The 21443-nt window shown below is 42.9% G+C and overlaps 1 protein-coding gene across 2 annotated transcripts in view; it reads right to left on the bottom strand.

The window, feature by feature from the left end:
- The window catches only part of DDHD1 (DDHD domain containing 1), a 65826-nt gene that overhangs the window by 4824 nt on the left and 39559 nt on the right, over positions 1 to 21443 (bottom strand). For both annotated transcript variants that reach the window (XM_064461120.1, XM_064461121.1), the window contains 5 exons: positions 19320 to 19426; positions 19057 to 19163; positions 8766 to 9028; positions 6512 to 6587; positions 774 to 923 (listed from right to left, as the gene is read on the bottom strand). In XM_064461120.1, coding sequence (XP_064317190.1) covers positions 774 to 923; positions 6512 to 6587; positions 8766 to 9028; positions 19057 to 19163; positions 19320 to 19426 — 703 coding nt within the window. The remainder of the gene's footprint in view (positions 1 to 773; positions 924 to 6511; positions 6588 to 8765; positions 9029 to 19056; positions 19164 to 19319; positions 19427 to 21443) is intronic.

Genomic DNA, 21443 nt, shown 5'->3' with positions numbered 1-21443 from the left:
CACTTTATCTTAAAACTAAGTAAAGTTACTGTTTGCAGAGGGGGACCACAGACCGCAGCTGAACAAGATCTTGTGATGAGCAGAACCAGCATGTTTGGACTGAAATCTGAATAGACTCAGATTCAGGCAGAGATTAAAAGCAAAAGTATCCCCAAATAACTGTTCTACAATAAACATGAAATCCCAAATCAAGCTTGCATCAAAGAAGCTGCCAAGGTGAGGCAGATCAAAGGTCCAGCATCCTGCCTTTGATAGCAGCAAATACTGGCTGCCTCTGGAAGAGTATATGGAGAGGGCAGAGCTATATCCAAACTGCCCTCCCAAGCACTATCCCACTAACAATGTTATCCTGGACCCTTTGGTTAAAAAAACCAGTTCCTTTATTTTTCTACAGTATCTTGTAAACTGCCTGAGAAGCCTTTTTTAAGAGCAGTAGTACCTTTGGACAGATGATGTTTAATCAAGTTAAACACAAGTTGACTGAGGAGGATTCTTCCTTATGCCTTTGCCAAAAAACCCCAGAGTAACCTTGAATCTTATGCTTATTAACATGAAGAGAGAGGCAAAGTATATGGTATTTAAGGCAATTATTTGAAGAAACCGTTATTCTACAGTTACAAAACCCAAGACATTTTACAATAATCGTCAACAAATAGTCCTGTGCTGGAACATACTTGTGTTGATTCACACGCTTTGAAGACCCCACATTATCACACAGCTGATGCTTTTAAAAAATAGTCAGGTTAAAGCTTACAACTGCAATTAAAACTCACCACTGGATCTGTTGGATGAAAAATATTTAGCAAGCGGTTACATATTGTTCTGGGCAGAATATGATCTTGACTACCGCTGTTTCCTGGACGGATGCCACGCAATGCCAAAAACACTGCTAATGGAGATCCCATACAGAAGAAATTCTCAACCTAAGGAGAGATTTCATCCATGTTAATAAGGATGGAAATAATGTTTTCTAATATGGCTGGATTTGATTCCTCTCATTCAATGGATTTCTCACTTACTACATGACTCCCTCAGTTGAATTAATTAGTCAAAATGAAGACGGCTACTATAACATACATACTATAACAGGAAGGTTAAGTTTCTCATTTCCCTTCGCTGTCAGAGTTACATGTTGTGGTGCTACATAGTTGGAAAACTGAAAAACAAGTCAGATATTTGAACTGAAAGAAGTCTACCAAGACTGGAAAGGATGGAGCACGAAGAATTTGGAAGACACTAAGGAAATGTGATGAGTTTCACAGGACTGAAGTCTGATTTCTCGTGAAACTTCCCAAAGCTTACCACACCTCCTTAATCTTACCCTAACCAAGCGCTCCATGATTTGTTTTGCTACGCACACCCATGAAGTAGAAATGGAAGCTACACTGAGTATTAGAGACAACCTAGGGAATAGTAAGAGTAGTCACACACACACACTGAGGCTGTTATGTACAGCCTCTTAAAAACACGTAGTGTTAAGTGAACAGGATGCTGCTGGTCAAAAGTGCCACCGTGTCACACGTTAGGAACCACTACCCAGGACACTGAGCTACTCTCGCACTGTCCAAAGCTACCGTGACTTTGCTCTAAAAGGACCACCCCTAACACTGAGAGGCAACTGGGTAAGCCTGAACTGCAACCGCTAACCCATCTGACAAAGGTCACTGAACATGCATCAGTGGTAACGACTTTTGGTCACTACCAACCTGGGCTGGGATTCAACAGTGACCTAGAGGTGAATGGTTTCGCATCCCATTACCAATCCTCAGACAACGTCTCCTAGAAACTTTAAATGTTAAGCTCTTGTCATCAAAAATATTTTCATAAGTCAAAATTACTTTTCAGCCTTGTGCTGGCTTTGGCTGAGGCAGAGTTAATTTTCTCCACAGTAGCTAGTAGGGGGCTGTGTTTTGGATTTGTGCTGGAAACAGCCTTGATAATACAGGGGTGTTTTAGTTGCTGCTGAGCAGGGCTTGCACAGAGCCAAGGCCTTTTCTGCCCCTCACCCCACCCCACCAGCGAGGTGCTGGGGGGGCACAAGGGGTTGGGAGAGGACACGGCTGGGACAGTGACCCCAGCTGACCCCAGGGATGTCCCACACCATATGGCGTCATGCTCAGCCTATAGAGCTGGGGGAAGAAGAGGGAAGGGGGGGACATTCGGAGTGATGGCGTTTGTCTTCCCAAGTCACCGTTAGGCGTGATGGAGCCCTGCTTTCCTGGGGGTGGCTGAACCGGCCTGCCCGTGGGAAGGAGGGAATGAAATCCTTGTGTTGTTTTGCTTTGCTTGTGCATGCAAGCCACATGCTTTCCCTATTAAACTGTCTTTATCTCAACCCACGGGTTTTCTCACTTTTATCCTTCCGATTCTCTCCCGCTTCCCACCAGGGGGAGCGAGTGAGTGGCTGGATGGGGCTGAGTTGCTGGCTGGGGTTAAACCACGAGAAACCTTTAGAATATTTTCTTACAAGACAAATGTTACCATTTTCAGACCTTCACTGCAACTTTCCCAATAGTCGTGCCCAGTCTGCAGGGCACAACTGAACAACTCCTAGTGTGCTGCTACTTATCCGGCAAGAGAAACTGCAGCATTCTTGCTAAATGCGTGTGGAGGGTGCTCGGATTCCCATGTGCCTTCACTGTATGTCAGCACATGGAGCGAGGGTGTAAAAATAATGGTCCGTTTCATCTATCAGATTCCAGCACTGCACAAAACATTCCTCCTCCTCTGGCTTGGCCCTGGTACCCCACCTCTTCCTTCCAAAAGAATGTGCAAGTCCCAATTCAATGGGAAAAAAAATCTAGGTCTTCAGCAAAGCTATTCAATGTCATACGCTGCAAAGCGCTTTTCTGCCATCTATATTCTTTCTCTAGTCTAGTGCAAAGCTGCTCTCCTTTCTTATAGTCAAGCTTCACAGAGACCCTTGCATTTCTGCAGTTTGGACAAAAAGCCTTCTCATCTTCAAATACAATAGAAACAGATATTCACAGTGCAATCCTTTAAACTGAATAAGCAACCTTTAACCCTGTCCATCTGATATCCCTGTATCGAGCGCCTGGAGTACGCAATTACAGTCTTTCTGCTTTATAAAGAAATCATAAAGTGACTGCCAGCTTACACTTGCGAGCAGATGGTTAAAAGATGTTTTCATGAATTCACCTTAGGCCACCACAGACTAGGCAAAGATGTCAAAGGTAGTTTCAGTGGTTACATGGTGCATGGCTTTTGTTCCATTGTTTCTATTGATAAACACAGGATTAACAGTGTCCACAGACAGATGCTTTCTTCTTGGAGGGCACTGTCATTTGCTACATATTTTCTTACAAGCACAAGCCTTTCAACAGTCTTCCAGCTCTGGAAATGCTTACAAAGACAAAGTACCAGTTGGTGGGTACCTTAACGGGTGGCACTAGACCAATATCAAAGCAGTGAACACTAAAAATTGAAATTAAGTCTTCCACAAATAAAGACCTTTAAATTGCAGCCATTCGACTCTCAGCACCATTGCAAAGTGGCTGAAGAAGAGACTGCCATGCCATGAAACCTACTGCGAATAGAGGACTAAAATCTTTCTAGAAAACATGTATTAATTTTGGTGTTTCTCCTAGAAGCAGGAGTGGGGCACTTCACATATACTCCTGTAAATGTTTAACAACAGAGAGGAAATGTTTAAGAACATGACCTTTAAGGACAGCACTTTTCTCCTGGGTATGATTCATAAACAGAAGACTTAATGAATTTATATGTATTTAAGCAGAAGCTGAGCCAAACAGTCATCCATTCAACTTAAGACTGCAGTATTTTCTGAATTTAAAAAAAGCTGAATGAGCCAACAGAAGTGAGGCAGTGCAGCTCTTTTATGCATAGGGGAGCGTGTGGGACAAATGAACGTGTTTAGTGGTGAGGTTAAAACAGAAGACATGGAAGGTGATTACCATTTATGTTTCTGTGCTGCCTTTCAGCCTGGAGGATCCTAAACATCCTCCCAGAATGAGGAAATACAGACCTCTGCAGCAGCCTCCACCCGTTCCTGCACCTGGGAACATTCTGCAGCCTTAGCAGACAAAGGGAACAGAGACTTATACCAGTTTTACACAGGGGATTTAAGTGGGCGGTTGTGTGTTGAACTACTACAGCACATTTCTGCGTTCAGTTTAAAGGCCTCCTCCTCTTGGATAAGGCTGCTCGTCAGCATCCCATTAACCTCTCATTATTCTTGTACATTTGGTAAATCACTAACATAAATAATTTGCGATAGTTGTTCTCACCATTGACATCGCTATCAGATGATGCTATGTAGAAACCACAAGGTCAAGTACAAGCTGGAGCTTGTTCCAGAAGAGTTTCTGTAACCCTGGGTGAATGAGAAGTGCTAAGGAATCCTGAAGCACTTTGGGCCAGCACATTGATGAGTCCAGATTTAAATGAATTTCCATCCCAGTATTACGGAGCAACTGAGGTACGTCCTGCCCTCCTCTTCCCTACTGCGACTGAAAATCATCCTACAACATGGTTATTTTCATGCACTGGAGTCAAAGAGGTAGGTATTGCACCATTCCCCATGTTTTCATGTTTTTCAGCCCCTTTAGTCTTTAACTCTGATTCCTCTTACACAGCTAGTGGGCAGAAGGCTGTGCTACTAAGCTTTACATTTACAATGGGGTGTTTGCTTTGATTTTAACCCACGCAAGTCCTAATGATTTAGCAGTTTATTCAATTGTGCCACCTGAGCAGAAGTAAAGGAGAGAACCATAAAGATACCTCACCCTCAAGTTCTCATTCTGGTGGCTTGTCCAATGCATTATTAGAGTCCAAGACACTCCATATCTTCAAGGTTTTTTTCCTCCCCAAAGGGTCAGTTAAACACAGATAATTTTCTCTAATATTAAATACCAGCCAAGTTAGTGGCTGTATTTATTCTCACACTTGTCTTGCCAAAAGCTACCTTTGTGCTTGCTCAACATCAAGCAAGCTTAACTCTGCTTCATGTAGGACCAGTGACTTTCTGTCATCCTGGGAAGCTTAATTTGTTTCAATCCATAAAAGAGGCAACACATCGAGAGTGACTAGCCTTTTTCATTACAGCTGTACATGCCCATTTTGTCACGTAACACAGCCTAAGGAGATCAGTGACCAAAGACTCCGGTCTCCTGTGTCACACAGACCAAAGTAATTTGTGGATCATGAACTTGTACTTAAAAAGCAACTCATGATCAAACCGGAGCTCTAGTCTGCCATGAAGAGCCAAGGTGGTGACAGCTGGTACCTACAAAGCAGTTAGTTCTCTTTCAACAAGCTAGTCACCCTCGGTAAGATGGACTGGCTTGCTGATGAGCAATCATCTTTCAATGACAGCCTGTTGAAATCCTCCTTTGGCAGAAGCACTTTGCCATCACGTTCATGGAAAGCCTCTCTCTTCCCCTGGAGCTCTGTCTCAGGCACGGTACTCAAGCAGTGGGAATCACTAGTGTAAAGCTTCTCAGAAACAAAACATCTTTCTTTCAGTAAGGGTAAGAAAAAAGATGTACTGCAATGGAAAATTACCTAGCAGTAATTTGGATTGATACAGTCCTCTTTTTCTTTCCCCTTTCGTTTCCCCTCCTTTCCTGCTCCCTCTAAAAAGCATCTGTTCAAAGATCTTTAATTTAAACACAACTAAGTGAAGAATAATCTTTCACAGAGCTGGAGGAGTAACAGCCTGACACCAGTTTCCTTGACGGTAGAGAAAATAGCTTGATATATGCTTTAAGCAGTGATGAAAAGGAGAAGGCTACAACCAACTGAATTATGGTTAGTTTCCTCTTTTTTATGGCTCAAGATTGACCTTGGCTTCTGGGAGTCCTTCTGAACTCAGAAGGAAAGAAAAACAGCAAGTTAAGAAACAACTATCTATTTGCTTCTCATCTATCATGTCATATTTTTATGGTTTAATATTTCAGGATATAGTCAAGCAACCAGAAAGTACTGCACATCCCACCAAGAAGTCAAAAAATGCCTTTCCCAATGATATGAAATCGTAAGCAATTTATACAGCCAATTAGCAAGCAATCTAATTCAAGAGACTAAAAGTAACTTGTGCTAACTATCAAACCAGTGTCATTTGGAAGGAAAATCCACTGCTGGACGAAATTCAATCAGATTTGCTCCGAGATGTGACATGTTAAAAGTAGTCCCCAAGGAAAATGGATTAGGCAACAAAGTAGAAGTGAAACTGTTTAAGATACGTGATTGATGTAATTTGCCAAACGGCTTTTACCTCCCCACATAGTTGTACGTGTGTGTGTGTAATATACTAACAATCTATATACAGTTTTATATATTTACATATAAACATATATATTTGTAATGAACAGTAATATATGAATACAGAGACGTGTTTACACACACATACACACACTTCAACCAATACATTAAAACTATCAAAATCATGTCAGAAGTAGAATAACTCACGTTGCAGATGTATTTTTACAGCAAGTAGAACATCCAGGAAAAAACCCTTGAACATACATACCTTAAATTTTAAGACAGGTGGTTTTGATATGGTGGATGCCTTTAACCCATGTAACCTCTCTTCTATCTCTCTCAACCTAGAAAATAGAGATCTTTCTGAGATCCAATAAAAAAATGTAGGCTTAACCCCTCTGATCCAAACAGGCATTCCTGTGGTGTCCAACAGTTTTGTCTGCTGGGAAGAGAGAGCGATGGCATCAGTATTTCTTGGAGGCAGTCCAATTGATTAAGAATCAATGTATGTGAAATCCTGTTTCTCTCACCACAGAAGGAATCAGTCAAGCCATGACAGTTTCCGTGTTCACCACCCCTAGCATCTGCCCACCCTGCTTCCTTAGGAGCAGGTGACTCACCTCCTGTTTCCTTGGTGTTTTTTTAGCAACCAAATCACCTGGGGTTTTTTGTTTGGTTTTTTTTTTTTTTTTTTTTTAAAAAAAACAGAGCCACAGGAAACTCCATGGCCCAAGTATTACGGGGTTCTGTATTGCGGTGGAGTATCTGGAGGACCATGTCCCACCCTTTTAATTATCATTGAAAAAGGTTGTTTACCTGTTCTTCTCGCTAGCCTGAATTAAAAAAGCAGCTACAATATAAAGCACCTCACACAGACTGGTAAAACTGTCCAGCCCCAGCACTAGAGCATTATGCCCTCTTTAGAGCAGGAAAACACCATCTCCTCAAGTTCCACAAAAGCATTATGGAAAAGCTATGTTAGGCTTAACCTCTGCCACCCTGGTTAAAGCAGCAAGTCTGAAGCTGAACCTTCCCAAGGAGCAGTACTTTCAAAAAATTTGTATGCTTTAATGAGAATGACTCAGTCTTAAAAAAGAAGGCATGCAGAACTCCTGACGCTTGTGAACCACTGTCGAAGGGTTCCAATACACAACTTCACATGCTGTATGTTTGTTATTGTACAATGCAGAATATTTATACATGCTATGACACGCCCTGCTCAGGCATAAGCATGTCCAGAAATCCACTGTGTGTTCGCCATCCTTCAAACACTAGAAATCCAAAAGTTGTAGAATGTCAGTAGTTTATTTTCTGTCATTTCAGACGGAATTGCACTGAGATGGCTCACGAAATGGAGAGCCGCTCTATCTATACAGTACCAGTGTCAAATCATACTTGGGTTACCATGGATGTTAACCTGAAGCATTTCAGAGGATGCCTAAGGAGCTGGAGAGTGGGTGTGAAAATGGTATTTTTTCCCTGATCATACGCTAGCGATGTGCCTGAAGGGTCATCTTACCACTGGACAACTTCATTAGGTTTCTTACTTCCCTTCTCTCAGAAAGACTGCACTTTATCCAGCCCTGCAGCTGACAGACATGTCCTGCACCAGTCCCTGATTACACAAATACTGATTTCAGGCACTGCGGGAGATCTGATGCTATATTAATGCTTCCAAAGTACCCCCAATACTAAGACAGGTTTCAAGAAGGAACCAAAAAGAACTGTGATCATGATTTTTCCTCACCTCCCACTGGAAGACTGAAGCTCAAGCTACTATTTTTAGATTCTCTATCTATGGGTGTCTCACACCACCTCAATATCCAGGTTTGAACAAGGAGGTCACCTTAACACTGTGGAGACATCACGATGATCTGCAAGGTTCCCTAACACTGAGAATCCCTACCAGCACCTGCAAGGCGCTGAAACTGAGATCCTGTTTGTCACATTGGGCAGTGCTGCTTCACGCTCCCGACAGCACGAACATTTCTAGGTGGCATCAGGAAGAAGATGGTAAATGATCCACAGCAGAGTAGTAACCCCATAAACCCAACCACACCAATTACAACATCTGTATCCAGCTGGTGGAGCTCAATTTCCAAGCTGAGCCTAGGAGAACACTTCTCATTTTCCTCTAGAAGCTTAGGAATTTCACTGCTCAGGCTCTGCTCAGTATTAAGCTCACTGCCTACCTGCAAGCTACTTTGATGTGGTTTTCCTCAACTATCTGGAGGGCTAGTGGCCTGACTTTCTCCTCTCTTCCTGGCTATGATCTGCTCAGCGAGTGGTAGCTAGCTGCTTCGTTCTGGTACAGCGCGTAGGATGTGGATTCAGAGCCCCTATTAGCAGAGGCAGCTCCCTGTGCCTGCTCAGTCCTGTATTTAGCATTTAGCACTGCCATTCATCACCAGCAGAAAATCAGCCACAAAAAGGTAACAGCCATGGTGGGTTCTGGAAACACTCAGAGGGCATCATCTAGGGATGTGGTTTTCTCCTTTAACAATCAGAAGTGGACGCATTACCGTTGTTTAGTTATGTAAAGTTCTTCAAGTAAATGTTGCTCCTCGTAGCTCATCCAACGGTCTTCAAGCTCCTCCTCCTCCTTCTGCAGCAACTGTTCGTAAAGCCTGACCGGGTTCCAGCCAGTCATGATGTCGTAGGTGATGACGCAGCCCAGCGAGTGGGACACAATCGAGACTTTCCCTCCTTTCTCCTCAAACTCTGGATTCCGGGAGCAGAAGAGTGTGTACAGCCGGTTCAGCTCCTGCTGCAGCCCTTTCACCAGCTGTTTCACGAAGGTAAGGAAAGAAAGTTTAATATCAACATCTTATCACTCCTGTTCACGTATGTTCACGCACTACAGTGACCAGCTTCTCGCACACGCATCTAGGATGAGCATGAGTCTGTTCACTTAGGCTGAGAATGTGAGCAAAATCTTATGGTCAGCACCTTTCTGTCCTACTTCCCCTCCTACCACACTGCACCGATTGTGATTTCTTTCAAAGGAATCAGAATTAAATGGTGCTGCTAAAGAATAAAAGCCTCATGTCAGGCAAAAGGAATGGGAGGAGAAAAAGCACAAATAGGACGGGCAGAGCCAGAGCTTGGACATTTGATAAAAGCAATACTAAGAAAAGCAGTTTTCTGGTTATAGGTTTCTAGAACGGTTTTGGGGGGAAAAACCAGGAATGCAACATGGTTCTCAAACATCATACACTAATCCTGTAGCAGTACTGCAATAACCATGTATTGGTCATATGTTAACTGAGTCTCTGAGAGGCTTCTCTGCTTCAAATCCTACACTAGGGTGCATACACATAAAAATGTTCAGATTCACAAAAAGTATTTTTTTTTTAAAGAGAAACGTTGAAAGCCATGAGATTTAGGAATTAGACAACACAAAAAAGGCAGCTTTGCTTGTGAAACTCAGTGTGGTAACTGAGCAATGCTTCCAGGCTGTGCCACAGAGGAGGACAAACACGAAATTGCAAATCATTCCCTTGTTAGCAACAGGAAATTAAAGCTTTAGAACATGTAATTTGAACATGATTTTTCAAGAGCCTGAATCATTACTGAATATAAATATGAATGGCACTAGGACTGTCAGTGTTTGATACACATTTTATTGAGCGAGAATCCACACATCAAACCCAATGTCTAAAGCACTGTGAAATGATTAACAAAGCCTTGCAACAGCTTGGAGAAATAAACACCATAATACCTATTTTCAAGTGTTTTTGACTGTGACGCTCCCTATTCTTGCGCTTGGCTCTATACAGACTTTGGGCACTACTTTCACACATGAACAAACAGGCGGAGGTTTTAGCAAGAGTTGGAGCTGAAAATAGAAATCAGGACTGGCTTTGGCTGGCTGGCATTTTCTCCATTTAAAAAGGTTTTAATCAAAACCCACACAAAACAGCAGAGATCTGTTGAAATCAAAGTGTTTTGGGATTCCTGCCAGGAGCTCTGTGAGACGAGGGAACGCCGATATCCAGCAGTTTGTGTGGCTGGCTGCCGAGGTACCCTCTAAGGGAGGCAGCATACATCGTCCTGTCATCGGGGACCTCAGCAGGGAGCCCAGGACCCCCAGCCATACAGTAGACACTCTGTATGGAGCGCTGGCTTCAGATTGCAGAGTCGGCAGTGTAAAAAATGCCAAGCAAACTCATGCTGGACTCATCACAGCTTCCAGCATCCCTGTCAGTACAGCAGGGAGATGAGTAATGCCATCTTGTTTTAAAAAGAAATCCTAAATAAGCTGTATGAATATATCTCAGTGTCCCCACAATTTTCCTCTGGTGGGAAAAGTATGATGAACAACAACTCAACTGCTTCCCGTGGTTTCTTGTTGCATAAAAGCTAACGCTCCCAATGCCCTGCCCAACTTGCTCAACAGCCCTGTACCCTACACGCCTGTACCCTGTTCCCGCACAGCCTATTTCCCTGGAAAAGCAGGTATCTTCCAGAAAGAACGGTATTACGTCAGTCTCCCCCACAGCCCACAGGCACAGAGCGGGTAAGTAATCTTCTGGCATCACGGCATTTCATTACAAAGGTCTTGTTCTCTTGCAATCTGGGGGCATAAGACAGAGTATTCTTGGAAAGTCCCAGTTGGACACTGAATCCAACCATGTTTTTAACTGTCCTGCCCTTAAAAACATGCCATTACTGAGAAGTTAGGCAAAAACATGCACAGCAACTAAGAAACCGTGCACAGATTTCCAAATAGCTGTGTATTTGGAAGTTTGCAGACCAGAGTCCAAGCATTTAGTTCAACTAAATCATCTGATCAAGATTGTTTCTAAACTCCAAATCACTGGTTACCTAACTTAATTGTAGAGTAGAAGGGCTGCTGGAAGCCTCCAGATTTTCCGGCACTATGAATGGTCTGGTTTGCTGCTATGACAGAAACAGAAGCCCTCCACCTGCAGTGAGCCCTTATGGACGTTTGTATCTTGCCAACAGTTCTGTATCAGTACTGGGACTGGAAATTGAACCTTTTGGTATATAGTAAGAAAAAAGAAAGGAAAAAGAAAAGCATATTCATTTTAAGTCCCAGCTAAAAAATTATTTGGTTAAGCAGCTAAGATAATATTTAACCCTGCTTTGCATTTAGTCTTAAAAAGCATACAGTATTCTAACTTGTAAAAGAAAAGCTTGGTTTTAAAAGGGGTTTAAGCCCAGCAAGTGTAACGTGAATTGCTTTCAAATCTCTTCTGTAGTTACAACTTGATATTTATCCTAACACTCCACATAAAAATACCTTCTATAAACACCAATTGGCTTTATATTTGTTAAAATCAGTGACTTTTTTCATTGAAAGCAAACATGAAAAATATAACTACCTATCAAATTTTCTCTCCTAAATGGCATCACTGTAATTAAAACCAACTCTTTAAAAGTTGATTTTTTTTTTTTTTTAAATCCACAGCTTGTCTTTCTGCTTCCTCTAAAGGGTCTATGGGAGTCAGCTTAATTAAAAAAAGAAAAAAACCCCAACAAAATAGCAACTCAAAACCACACCACTGGAGTGGCTGCTCCACGTCTGTATGGCCTTGGCAGGCAGTAGGAAAGGGTGCCTCACCCAGAGCTTGCTGACAGTTTCTCCTGCTCTCACTGCACCTACAGCCAGTGACTTCCCAATGCAGGGAGCCCTTTCCCCGCTGTTTTCCCTGGTGCTTCTGCCAACCCCAAGCCTCACCGCCTGCCGGTCCATGGGATCTGATCTATTATGTGGTTAGGAAGCACCTGCTATTATTTCTGCCTGAAAACAGGAAAGAAGAATCATCCAGGAAAATAAAAGTGGAATAGTGGAATGCAACATGACCAGACCCCTCTCTTTCCATCTCCCCTCTTGCCTCCTCCCTCCCAGTTCCCACCTTGTTTTGGGGACCAGTGGGACTGAACATTCAAAGAGCTGTTTCTCCAGGCCCCGCAGCAGTGCTGTTCTTTGGCAGCCCCCCAGCAGGGCGCTCAGTAGGGCTTTCCTCACAAAAAGGCTAGAAGTTCTTTGACTTTCTGCCCAACCCGTATTACCATCTCCTAAGGCTTCTCCCACAGACTAAATAAGCTCAAATAGCTCACAAAAGAATAGCGGTCGATTGAGTTGATATTTTTCCCCCCCTGTGCAGCTGCTCCCGCAAACCCTGCTTGCTGCTCTGACTGCCAATCTGCTGGCTGCTCCGCTCTGCTCCGTTACCTTCAGCTCTTCCAGGAGGAGCAGTGAAATGCAGCATGCTTACGTGTCTGTTAATGAACAGATCAAACCATCGTCACAAAGGGAACGCTTCCTATTTCTTAAAAGAATAGCCATATCAAATCCCTTCCTCAGAGCTGACCTTCCTACCACAGCATTAGTTTAGCATCAGCTCGAGGACACCGCAGCATTTGAAAGAAAGGTACAGAAAATATTCCAGTGTTCCTATTTTCTTCCCCAGAAAAGTCCTTTCTTCCTGTTCTGATTTTTAGGGAAAAATTTCCTAAGCACCTTTTGCAGACCGATTGGTTCAGTGCAAAAGTTTAGTGCAGGATTAAAATGCTGCAAGCCTTGTAGATGCACCATTAGAAGTACTCACAGATACCCAGAGAAAATGAAATACAAACAAAGCAGGACTTTGCAATGCCTGAAGCCTTTAATGCAATCAAATTTCTGAGACTGATTTTATGGTAAGCCATAAACAGGCACATGAAGCACCCCACAAATCCTCAGGCTGGGGAGAGAACCCCTATGGACTATTAAATAGTACTTAAGTACTATTAAATTTTCAGACCTGCTGAATACCAGCAGAAGCACAGACGCTCGAGACACAGCCTTTGATACAGTTTGACAGAGCAGCATCCAAGAAATGGGTACATTTCCTACACGTTCTAGCCTGGTCCCAAAGGGCAAGGGAGAAACTTGATTTCCAGCAGTCACAGATCTCAGCAAAACAGGGTGAACAGAGAAAAAAATGCCAGAGGATGACTGAGCAGATGTGGTACACTGCTGTTCTCCCGCAAAGCTCTTCTGGGAATGTGTTTCATTTTTGCTTCATGAAAAGGAGATTGATTGCCTGAAGATCCCTTTATCAGCTGGAGTTTTGCCAATAAATCTTCCATGCAGGAAACTCAAGCCCACAGGATCAAGTTGCTCAGAAGTCACCAGCTTCTATTCTGACGAACTGAGGTGAAATGCTCTGTGCCCTTCACAAATCAAAGGCAGATTAAGGAATGGTCTTTCTGCACATCTATGGAGAGCCAGCATGATAACCGTGCAACCCGAGGGGAAGCCAAAGACCAGACTGTCGACCAAGGAATGGGTTGCTGGACCTGATCAGGCCAAAAATCCCCTCTGCTTTCCAGTTGCATGCCTGCTTGGCACATGGCTTCCAAGGCGTCAGAAAATAACAGCCCATTTCACCTATTCAGGAATGCTGGTGTCAAGGGCATGTGTTTTATAAAGACAAGGTGGGAGCCTGTGTCAGATGAGACACACCACTGACATCTCAGGCAGAAGAAGGAGCTGATAATAAGGGCAGAAGCATCATGTCTCTAATCACCTCTTGGGTATTGGGTAAGCCTGAACGGCTGGATCACAAGCAATGAAACATCCAGAGCTGCTGTCTGTCTCAGCTGAAGCCCTTTGGTGCAGAACATTAACAGCATCCTGTGCTGAGCTGGGAAAAAAACAAACCTCTATATCCCCAGCACCAGCATCCAAACCAGCTGTTCATTCCTCCTCTGATGCAAAAGAAGCCTTGCGAGACACCAGAGTAAATAAGCATGCCTGTTTCTTTTAAAGCAGAAAGGAGTCAGCTGTGTGGGTGGTGGACAAATGCCTCCTGGACCAATACCAAGGAGATCCAGGCAAGAGGAAGGACTTCACCTCCTGCCTGCTCTAGCGGGCAGATCACTGGGGTCAAAGGGGTTTTCAGTGCATGCCAAAAGTACCAGGGTACAAAATGGCATTTTCCCCTCCAGGACATGAGGGAGTTTTTGGTTGGTTTTTTTTTTTTTTTTTTCAAGAAAGAAAGGAGCACAAAACCCCTGCTGGCACCCTGAGCACAGAAGTAATACGGAGCTTGCACTGCTCTTGCTCAAATCCTCAACGACCCGCCTGCTGCCAGAATTTGGATATCGCACTCCAGTACCAACCTCTCTGATCTGTCAAAGCCAACAAAAACACCTGCTCTCCTCTTGGGCTCTGGTGATTGTCCTCTTCTGTGACTGCTCTCGGCTCTGACCACCCCCTTGCTGTACCTTTCAGAGGTCCTTTCTCTCTGCTGTCTCCACAAGACCCTCACCCACTGGACAATCTTCTCACATGAACAGCTTGAAGCCCAAAAGAAAAAAAAAATAACAGACAGCTACATATGGAAAGGGAGTGCAGGAAACCTGACCTCTGCACCCCCTCCAGCTTGAACAGCATGACTGTTTTAGTAGGCTTTGTGGGAAAGGAATTTTAAGGAGATCTGAGGAACAGTGAGTTATGCAAGCAGCTCCCTCCAAATGTCAAGAGAACTTCAGCAGAAAGTGCAAACTCGTTTGAAATTCAGCAAGCAGGCAATAAGAAGGTGCGTGAGCCAACTGGAGGTAGAAGAAGGTCCTTAAAGCCAACAAAAAATCTGCAGCTCCAGGATGGATCGTGAAGGACCATGAAAGCAAAGACAAGGAGTGGTTGCTTCACGTGAACCAGGAGAACATGTCAGCGCCTAACGCAGAGATGGGGAGGCTGCTGACCCTCCAGAATACAACAGTTGTCCCGCGCCCTGACGGCATCACTGATGGATGCCAGAAGAGTGTCACAACAACAGATGAGAGGCCAGAATGAGACTGAGCTGTGTGAACAGACAGGAACGGCTGCCTGTCTTAGTGATGTTACAGAAGAAGGATCTGCGGATCTGCCCAGACCCGAGTCTCTCTCTCAGTAGCCCTCTTTCTGTTGAAAAGCTGAGTCTAATCTATTTCTAACCAAGTCACTGTGTTCCAGACTAAGTTTAGGTTCAGGCAGATCCATTAACCTATTACTTTATAAAGTTGAGGATACAGTCAAGAACAATCAAATGAATTAAGCAAGCAACGGAAGTGCTTCCAAGCAGCTCCTTGACTATTAAGTTCAACAGAATAAGTGAAACCAGTGTTGAAATAGTCTCAGTTAAATATTTCCTGCTTCACAACCCTCTCGTTTTCAAACACACATAAAACAATTGCTTTTTATTGCTGAAAGAAGTGCATATGAGTTGGACATTTCCATTGCAAAACCTCATATCAAAGAGAGATGAAAGCTCTAGTAAAAGTTATTATTGTCCCAAATTTCAAGAGTGTAGTCATTAATTCCACTTTTAAACATGTGTATAATTGCAAACCATCAAGCCATTTCGAGGTGGACAGTGAAGTTTGCCCAAGGGAGCAATGCTGTTGGCTGCATTCCACTGCATTCCCCCTGGCCTCCTAAAGCCTGTCATGCACCTCCAACGCCCAGCCCACAGCCACCATGCCCCAGACCCCGGCTTCCTCATTTCCTGACCTCAGTCGGTGAGAAACATTCAACATCCACCGCGCTTCCCTGCTCTTCGGCTGTGGCGGAAGTTATCTGTAATATCTCCTACTAATCTTCTGAGGCTATTGCAATATTTGCACTAAATCTTTAGAGATCTTGGGGTGACGGATGCAAATAATATTTATCCTGTATTAAAGGCATTTTCTGCCAGGACATATCAATAATTTACAGAATTACAATTAGTCTGCAAGTACAGAGAAGATCAGTAAAATAAGCACTTAACAATATAATGAAGGTGACAGCACTAAATTTACTATGCATCAATTAGTCTTTTTCATCTCTGTTACAGCCATTAAAGAAATATGAAGCTACAGTGACACAGATGGGAAACGAAGTCTTCACCCACTGAAGACACTAAAACCCAAGGTTATGTTACCATAGATGGCATTAGCAAGGTCAGAATTAAAAGTGGGGAATGATTGTTCATTTAAAAATAGGCAGGTGTGCACCAAAATATTCATTTATTGCTTTTCCTTATTACATGGGTAATGTTTAAAGAGGGATTCTGGTTTACCCTTTGTGGGCCACTGTATAGACGAGGACCTGCACAGCACAATTCACTTGCAGCCACGCACAAATGCCACAGCTGAATCTGTTGGCTGCAGATGTCCTCCAGACCGAAGTCTGAGACCAGACTGTCTGACACGTTCATAGGGCTGTACTGAATTATTAATACCTGTCTGGTATCACGATACATGTCAGAAGTCAGAGGCACCTTTTGGATATTCTCCTACCATGCTGCAGAAGAAACAAAACTTGAAATCAGAGAGCGGGCTATCCACCACGCTCCCCTAACACGTAGCAGAACAACCCAGCTACATCTGAAACAGCTCTCTGCTATCTCATGTCAAAGCTCAGATGACAAGGCTTCTTCCCCCTGTGAAAGAAGATAGCGGCTACCCGCTTGCATATCCCTCAATGAGCTGTTGAAAGAGTGGTCAAAACCTTTCAAGAAGCAGTTATGTTACCTCTAGATGTTGGGAAAAATCTTTGGAAGTAGAAAGATTATTCATATCCAAGTATTGTGAGTGTTGTTAGGTAAATACCAGCTTTACTCTTCCCTAGGCTGAACTTGCTGCACTGCTCAATTTCATTCACGTTGCACAGCAACGTTTAATTAGCTCCTTTTGAGATACTTTTAGGATTTCTGGATGGAAAGTAATAGGAGTGCCCACAGTGCCACAAAGAACCAGGCCAACGTTACGAAGTGGCGTGCAGGAATACTAATTCTGAGCAACATGTGACCACGTGAATACTTGAAGACAAGGCTCATTTCTGAGCTGGAATGAGCACTCGGAGCAAAGTGCCACTAAATGGCTCCACATGAACATCTGGAAAAACAGCTGGGTTTTCTCCCTGAAGAATGCTCAACTTGATACCGTTGTGTTTAAACTCTGCAAAGTTTGGTCACAGAAAATAAAATGGGATAAGGAAGAGTAACCAAAAAAACCCAAACTAACCAAAACAAGTCTTTCTGTAGGTAAAGGCAAAATAAGGGGTGAAAAAATATGCAAAAACTATTTAATGACTATGAGCTTTACACAACCCCTAACCAAATGAGCAGAACCAAACAAGAAGTCACATCCCAACAGCCCACCTGCAGAACACGAACTCTGCAGCTGAACGAACAACCAGAAAACCTGCATCCCAAATATTTTGGCTGCAACACCAAAGACATGTTTCAGAAACCTGTTCTTCAAGGTTTTAACATTTAGTTTGTAATAGCACTTTCTTTTTTGGACAAATACTTGCAATTCAAATTGTACAACTTTGCTTTGAGAAAGTTGTAAGATTTATCAATGCTGCCTGAATACAGTAGGGTAGCGATCAACTTGTTGCAAACGTTTCAAGAAAATTCAGTTGATTCAGTGGCAAAAACAACTTAGTCTTTTGTAGTCGGATCTAAGCACGGCCACAGCAGACTAATTTTATTTGTCAATTCTTGTACTTGAGGGACGGAGATATATCTGCGCAACTTCAGTTCTACTGACCAATGAATTAAATTTTTCATGCATTGTTGGCCAGCATACCTGAACTTTACTCGCTAACCCATTTCCCATAAGATGCCCACAGACGTGCCAACCCTCTAACGCAGTTTAAAAATCTATTCGAGAGCTGCCAGAGCAGTTTTCATCACTTGCCACAGAAGTTCATGCTGGCCTCAGTTCCACAACAGACACAGAAACCTGATACACAGAGGAGAACCCAGGAGCCCTGAACAATGAGCTTCGCAGCGCTGAGCAACAGGAGAGCTACAGCTTTTAGTACACCTATTGCTAGCGCTGGAAGCTTGAAAGGCTCCTAGTGATCTCACCTCCATTGCTGCTATCAGGAAAAAAAAGTATTATTAGGTAGCTTAGGTTTTTAAGTTATGTTGCCAGTCTAAAGGACTTAAACATATCTAATTTTAATGAAAGGAAGGTAGCATCAAATCCCCAGGTAAGCTTTTAAAGTCTCTCCCCCCGCCTCAGCCTAACCAGGCACAAAGCACCAAGGCTGCAAAAAGATTACCATTACTCCATATATAATGCAGTCAATACAGAAAAAAATAGAATTTATGTAGAAACTAATCCTAAAACATCCCCCCAGTGGTTTTCCAGTTAAGTGTGACACAGAAAGGACGCTAATGGGGGGATGCACTGTGCATATTTTACAGGCTTCTTTATCACCTACTCAAGGCTGTTCCCCCCTGATTTACGGGGTCATATACAGCTACACAGACTGAAGCACACACATGCCCACACAGGTGTGACAAGGTAAGATGGGAGCTTCCACTACACGAACAGTCCCCTAACAAACAGGTAACTGAGGGCCGTCTTGTTTTTCCTGCAAGGAAAGTGTTCACAAACGCATTGAAACTGGCCTGGGCACATTTACACGTGCTGCCATCCCATCTGACACAAATGAAATGACAAATGTCCACAGATTCTGCAAGAGGTAAGAAGAATCTCAGCTCTGTGGACTCCCATTGCCCTGAATATGCATGAAAACACAGTAAAAAACCTTCCCATTTCTAAGCTGCTTATACAGACCCATTTTACGTGTCCATTTCTGCTCTGAAAAAATTACACTGATTGTACTTTTTGCTGTATCTCTACTCCTCTCTTAAAACTCTGTATTTTGGTTACTGTGGATGACCGTTACATACCTGCAAAGTGTTAGTATACTTTATGCAGGGTCTCTCAGAGGAAGCTTTGCTTATGTTTCTTAAGTCCAGTTTGTTTCAGCCTCTACGCCCTGCTCTCGTAAAACATACATAAAACCACACTTACTTCATCTCTGTAAAGAGGACTTGTATAATACATGATATCCATCGCGCTGCTGTTCAGCATATCCCTTAAACCTCGTACTTTATCTGGAGTAATGGAGTCCACAGTGTCTGGGGAAAAAAAAAAAAAAAAAAAGGAGACTTGAGTTACAAGCAGGAGAACGATAAAACCCAAACAAGGCACGTGCAGAGAACAGGGCGTGAAGCTTTTGGGGACAATTCTGCAGATTGCAGCTACTGGAACAGCAAAAGAACCAAGTAATGTACCTCCATCGAGGGTGAGTTTTGATCTCCATTCAACCGGAAGAAATTCAACATGCGTTGCAAGATTGGAAAAATACTTTTCTTCTATTTTTCTTGCAGTATCTCGCATCCTATAAGAAAAAAAAAAAAGAACATGCTTCTTTAAAGACTACTATTGGAGCTCTTATCAAATAAAGCCATCCCGCAACAACCTATTTCTCGCTTTACTACTTTTCAACTACGCAAAGCACACTAACATAGGTAATTACCTCAAACTCATGCTCTTGTTATAAAGTACTGAAATTCTCATATAATGAGAAATTCTGTGAATTACATGCTCAAGAGAGTTTAAAATACTTTAAATGTATTACACTATGGGCTTAACAAACTACCTAAATTCATTTGAAAGATACCTGTTAACTCTGGTGGGTTTGATGCAGAATGCGACTGAAAATTAAAGAGCTTTACCACTGCCCTGAAGTCTTGAATCCACCTAGGTCAGCTTTTAAGCACAAAGAAAACTATCAAAAATATTGCTTGAAAAATCAGAATTCAGTTTTAACTTCACATATCAGACTGGAAGGCTTGAGAGTTCTCAGAGTGAGAAATAGGATCACTTATTAGCATTTCAGCTTGCAGTAGCAGATGGACAGACTAACCGTCCTCTTAAAAGACTTTCCATTTTTATAGTATATGTGAACATGAATACCAATGCACCTCTCTGAAGGGAGGCAAGAAACTTAAAATACCTATACCCCAAAGTATATCTGACCCTCTCAGATTTTGGAGGAAGAGGGGAATAATGGTACGCTATATTCTTTTAAAAATGCTACTTTACTTGCGTTGTGTGAAGGACCCATCAGTAAAAGATGAAAACCAGCATGGAATTATACAAGATGGTAGAACATCCATGCATTCTATCAGAAACATTCAGCAAGCAAACTGAGAAAGCATTGTTTTCCTTTCTTTCATTTACATGAATCTTGGCTCCCAATGGTATTAGCATTTTTGCAGATGAGCACGACAATCTAAAGCCGACCAAGGGGCAGCAGCGCTGGGTTTCCAGCAGCTGGTTCCCAGTTCCAAGCATCAGAGGATTTTTTTTATTTCTGAGGCAAAGCCCAGAGTTTCAATATGGGTTGTTTGTATTTTTTTCCTATTTTCAAAGCAAACCCCTTTTAATGATTGCTACAACCACAGGCGTGATGACATTAATCTCCGGTCTGCACTTCTACCAGTTCAAATATGGTGTAGTATGTTTAACCCCCTAGCCAAGACACTTCCCTTGAATATATTAATAGTTCTCTGTTCTCCTTCAATAGAAATGAGACAGTTTAGCCTAAATCACTACCAACACCTGAGACAGTAATCGCTTAAGCTGCTCCACGTGATGAGAAAACACTGTGCACTGACATGGTGATCCCCTACAGACAGCTCTGCCAAAGTCCTGTCTTGAGTTCCAGCCCCCTTTAAAACAAAAGCAGCAGTACAGAGCAGGTAGCTGCAGGATGAAGTCAGGAGCTGCCCAAATCTCCTCCATGAGGTTGCCACCAAAGATGACAATACAGATAAAAAGGAAAAAGCATTCACAGAATTTGTTCTTAATCTCCCAGTGCAGCTGTTGCGCCATTAGGACGCAGCTCGCTAGCGGGATTTAGGCTGAAGGCAGATGTGTCTGGTGGAACAAACAGAGATGAACCTCAGCCATCACCTTCAGGTCCTGAGGGCTGCAGAGGGATGTCATGGTGGCTTTGGGTAAAATGCCTTCTATGGTTTTACTTCAGCCTTATCAGCTGCACAGCGAGAGAGAAACACACTTCAGTGAGGAAGGGGTATGAAAGCCAAGGCCTTGAAGAACAATTTTCTACAAATATAATTAATTCTTCTTCTTTATCACGTTTTTTTTTTTTCCCCAGGAAAAGGAAAAGCACATTATGCTACTAAAAAAGCAGATCAAAGATGTACCAAATTTTTGAAGCAGGCCGTCAAAACGCTTTTCCATAAGTGACACCTAATTTCTGAGGGATGGGGATGGGGAAGGGGAAGGGAAGTGTCCTTTACACACTTTCTTCCAAAGCAGTTACTGATGGCCTGACCAAACAGCCAAGAAATGCAACTAATCAGCATCTCTATTTTTAAAGCCTGGTT

This window comes from Phalacrocorax carbo, chromosome 9, assembly GCF_963921805.1.
Source record: "Phalacrocorax carbo chromosome 9, bPhaCar2.1, whole genome shotgun sequence".
Taxonomy (NCBI): domain Eukaryota; kingdom Metazoa; phylum Chordata; class Aves; order Suliformes; family Phalacrocoracidae; genus Phalacrocorax; species Phalacrocorax carbo.
This window is presented reverse-complemented; position numbering and strand designations above follow the sequence as displayed.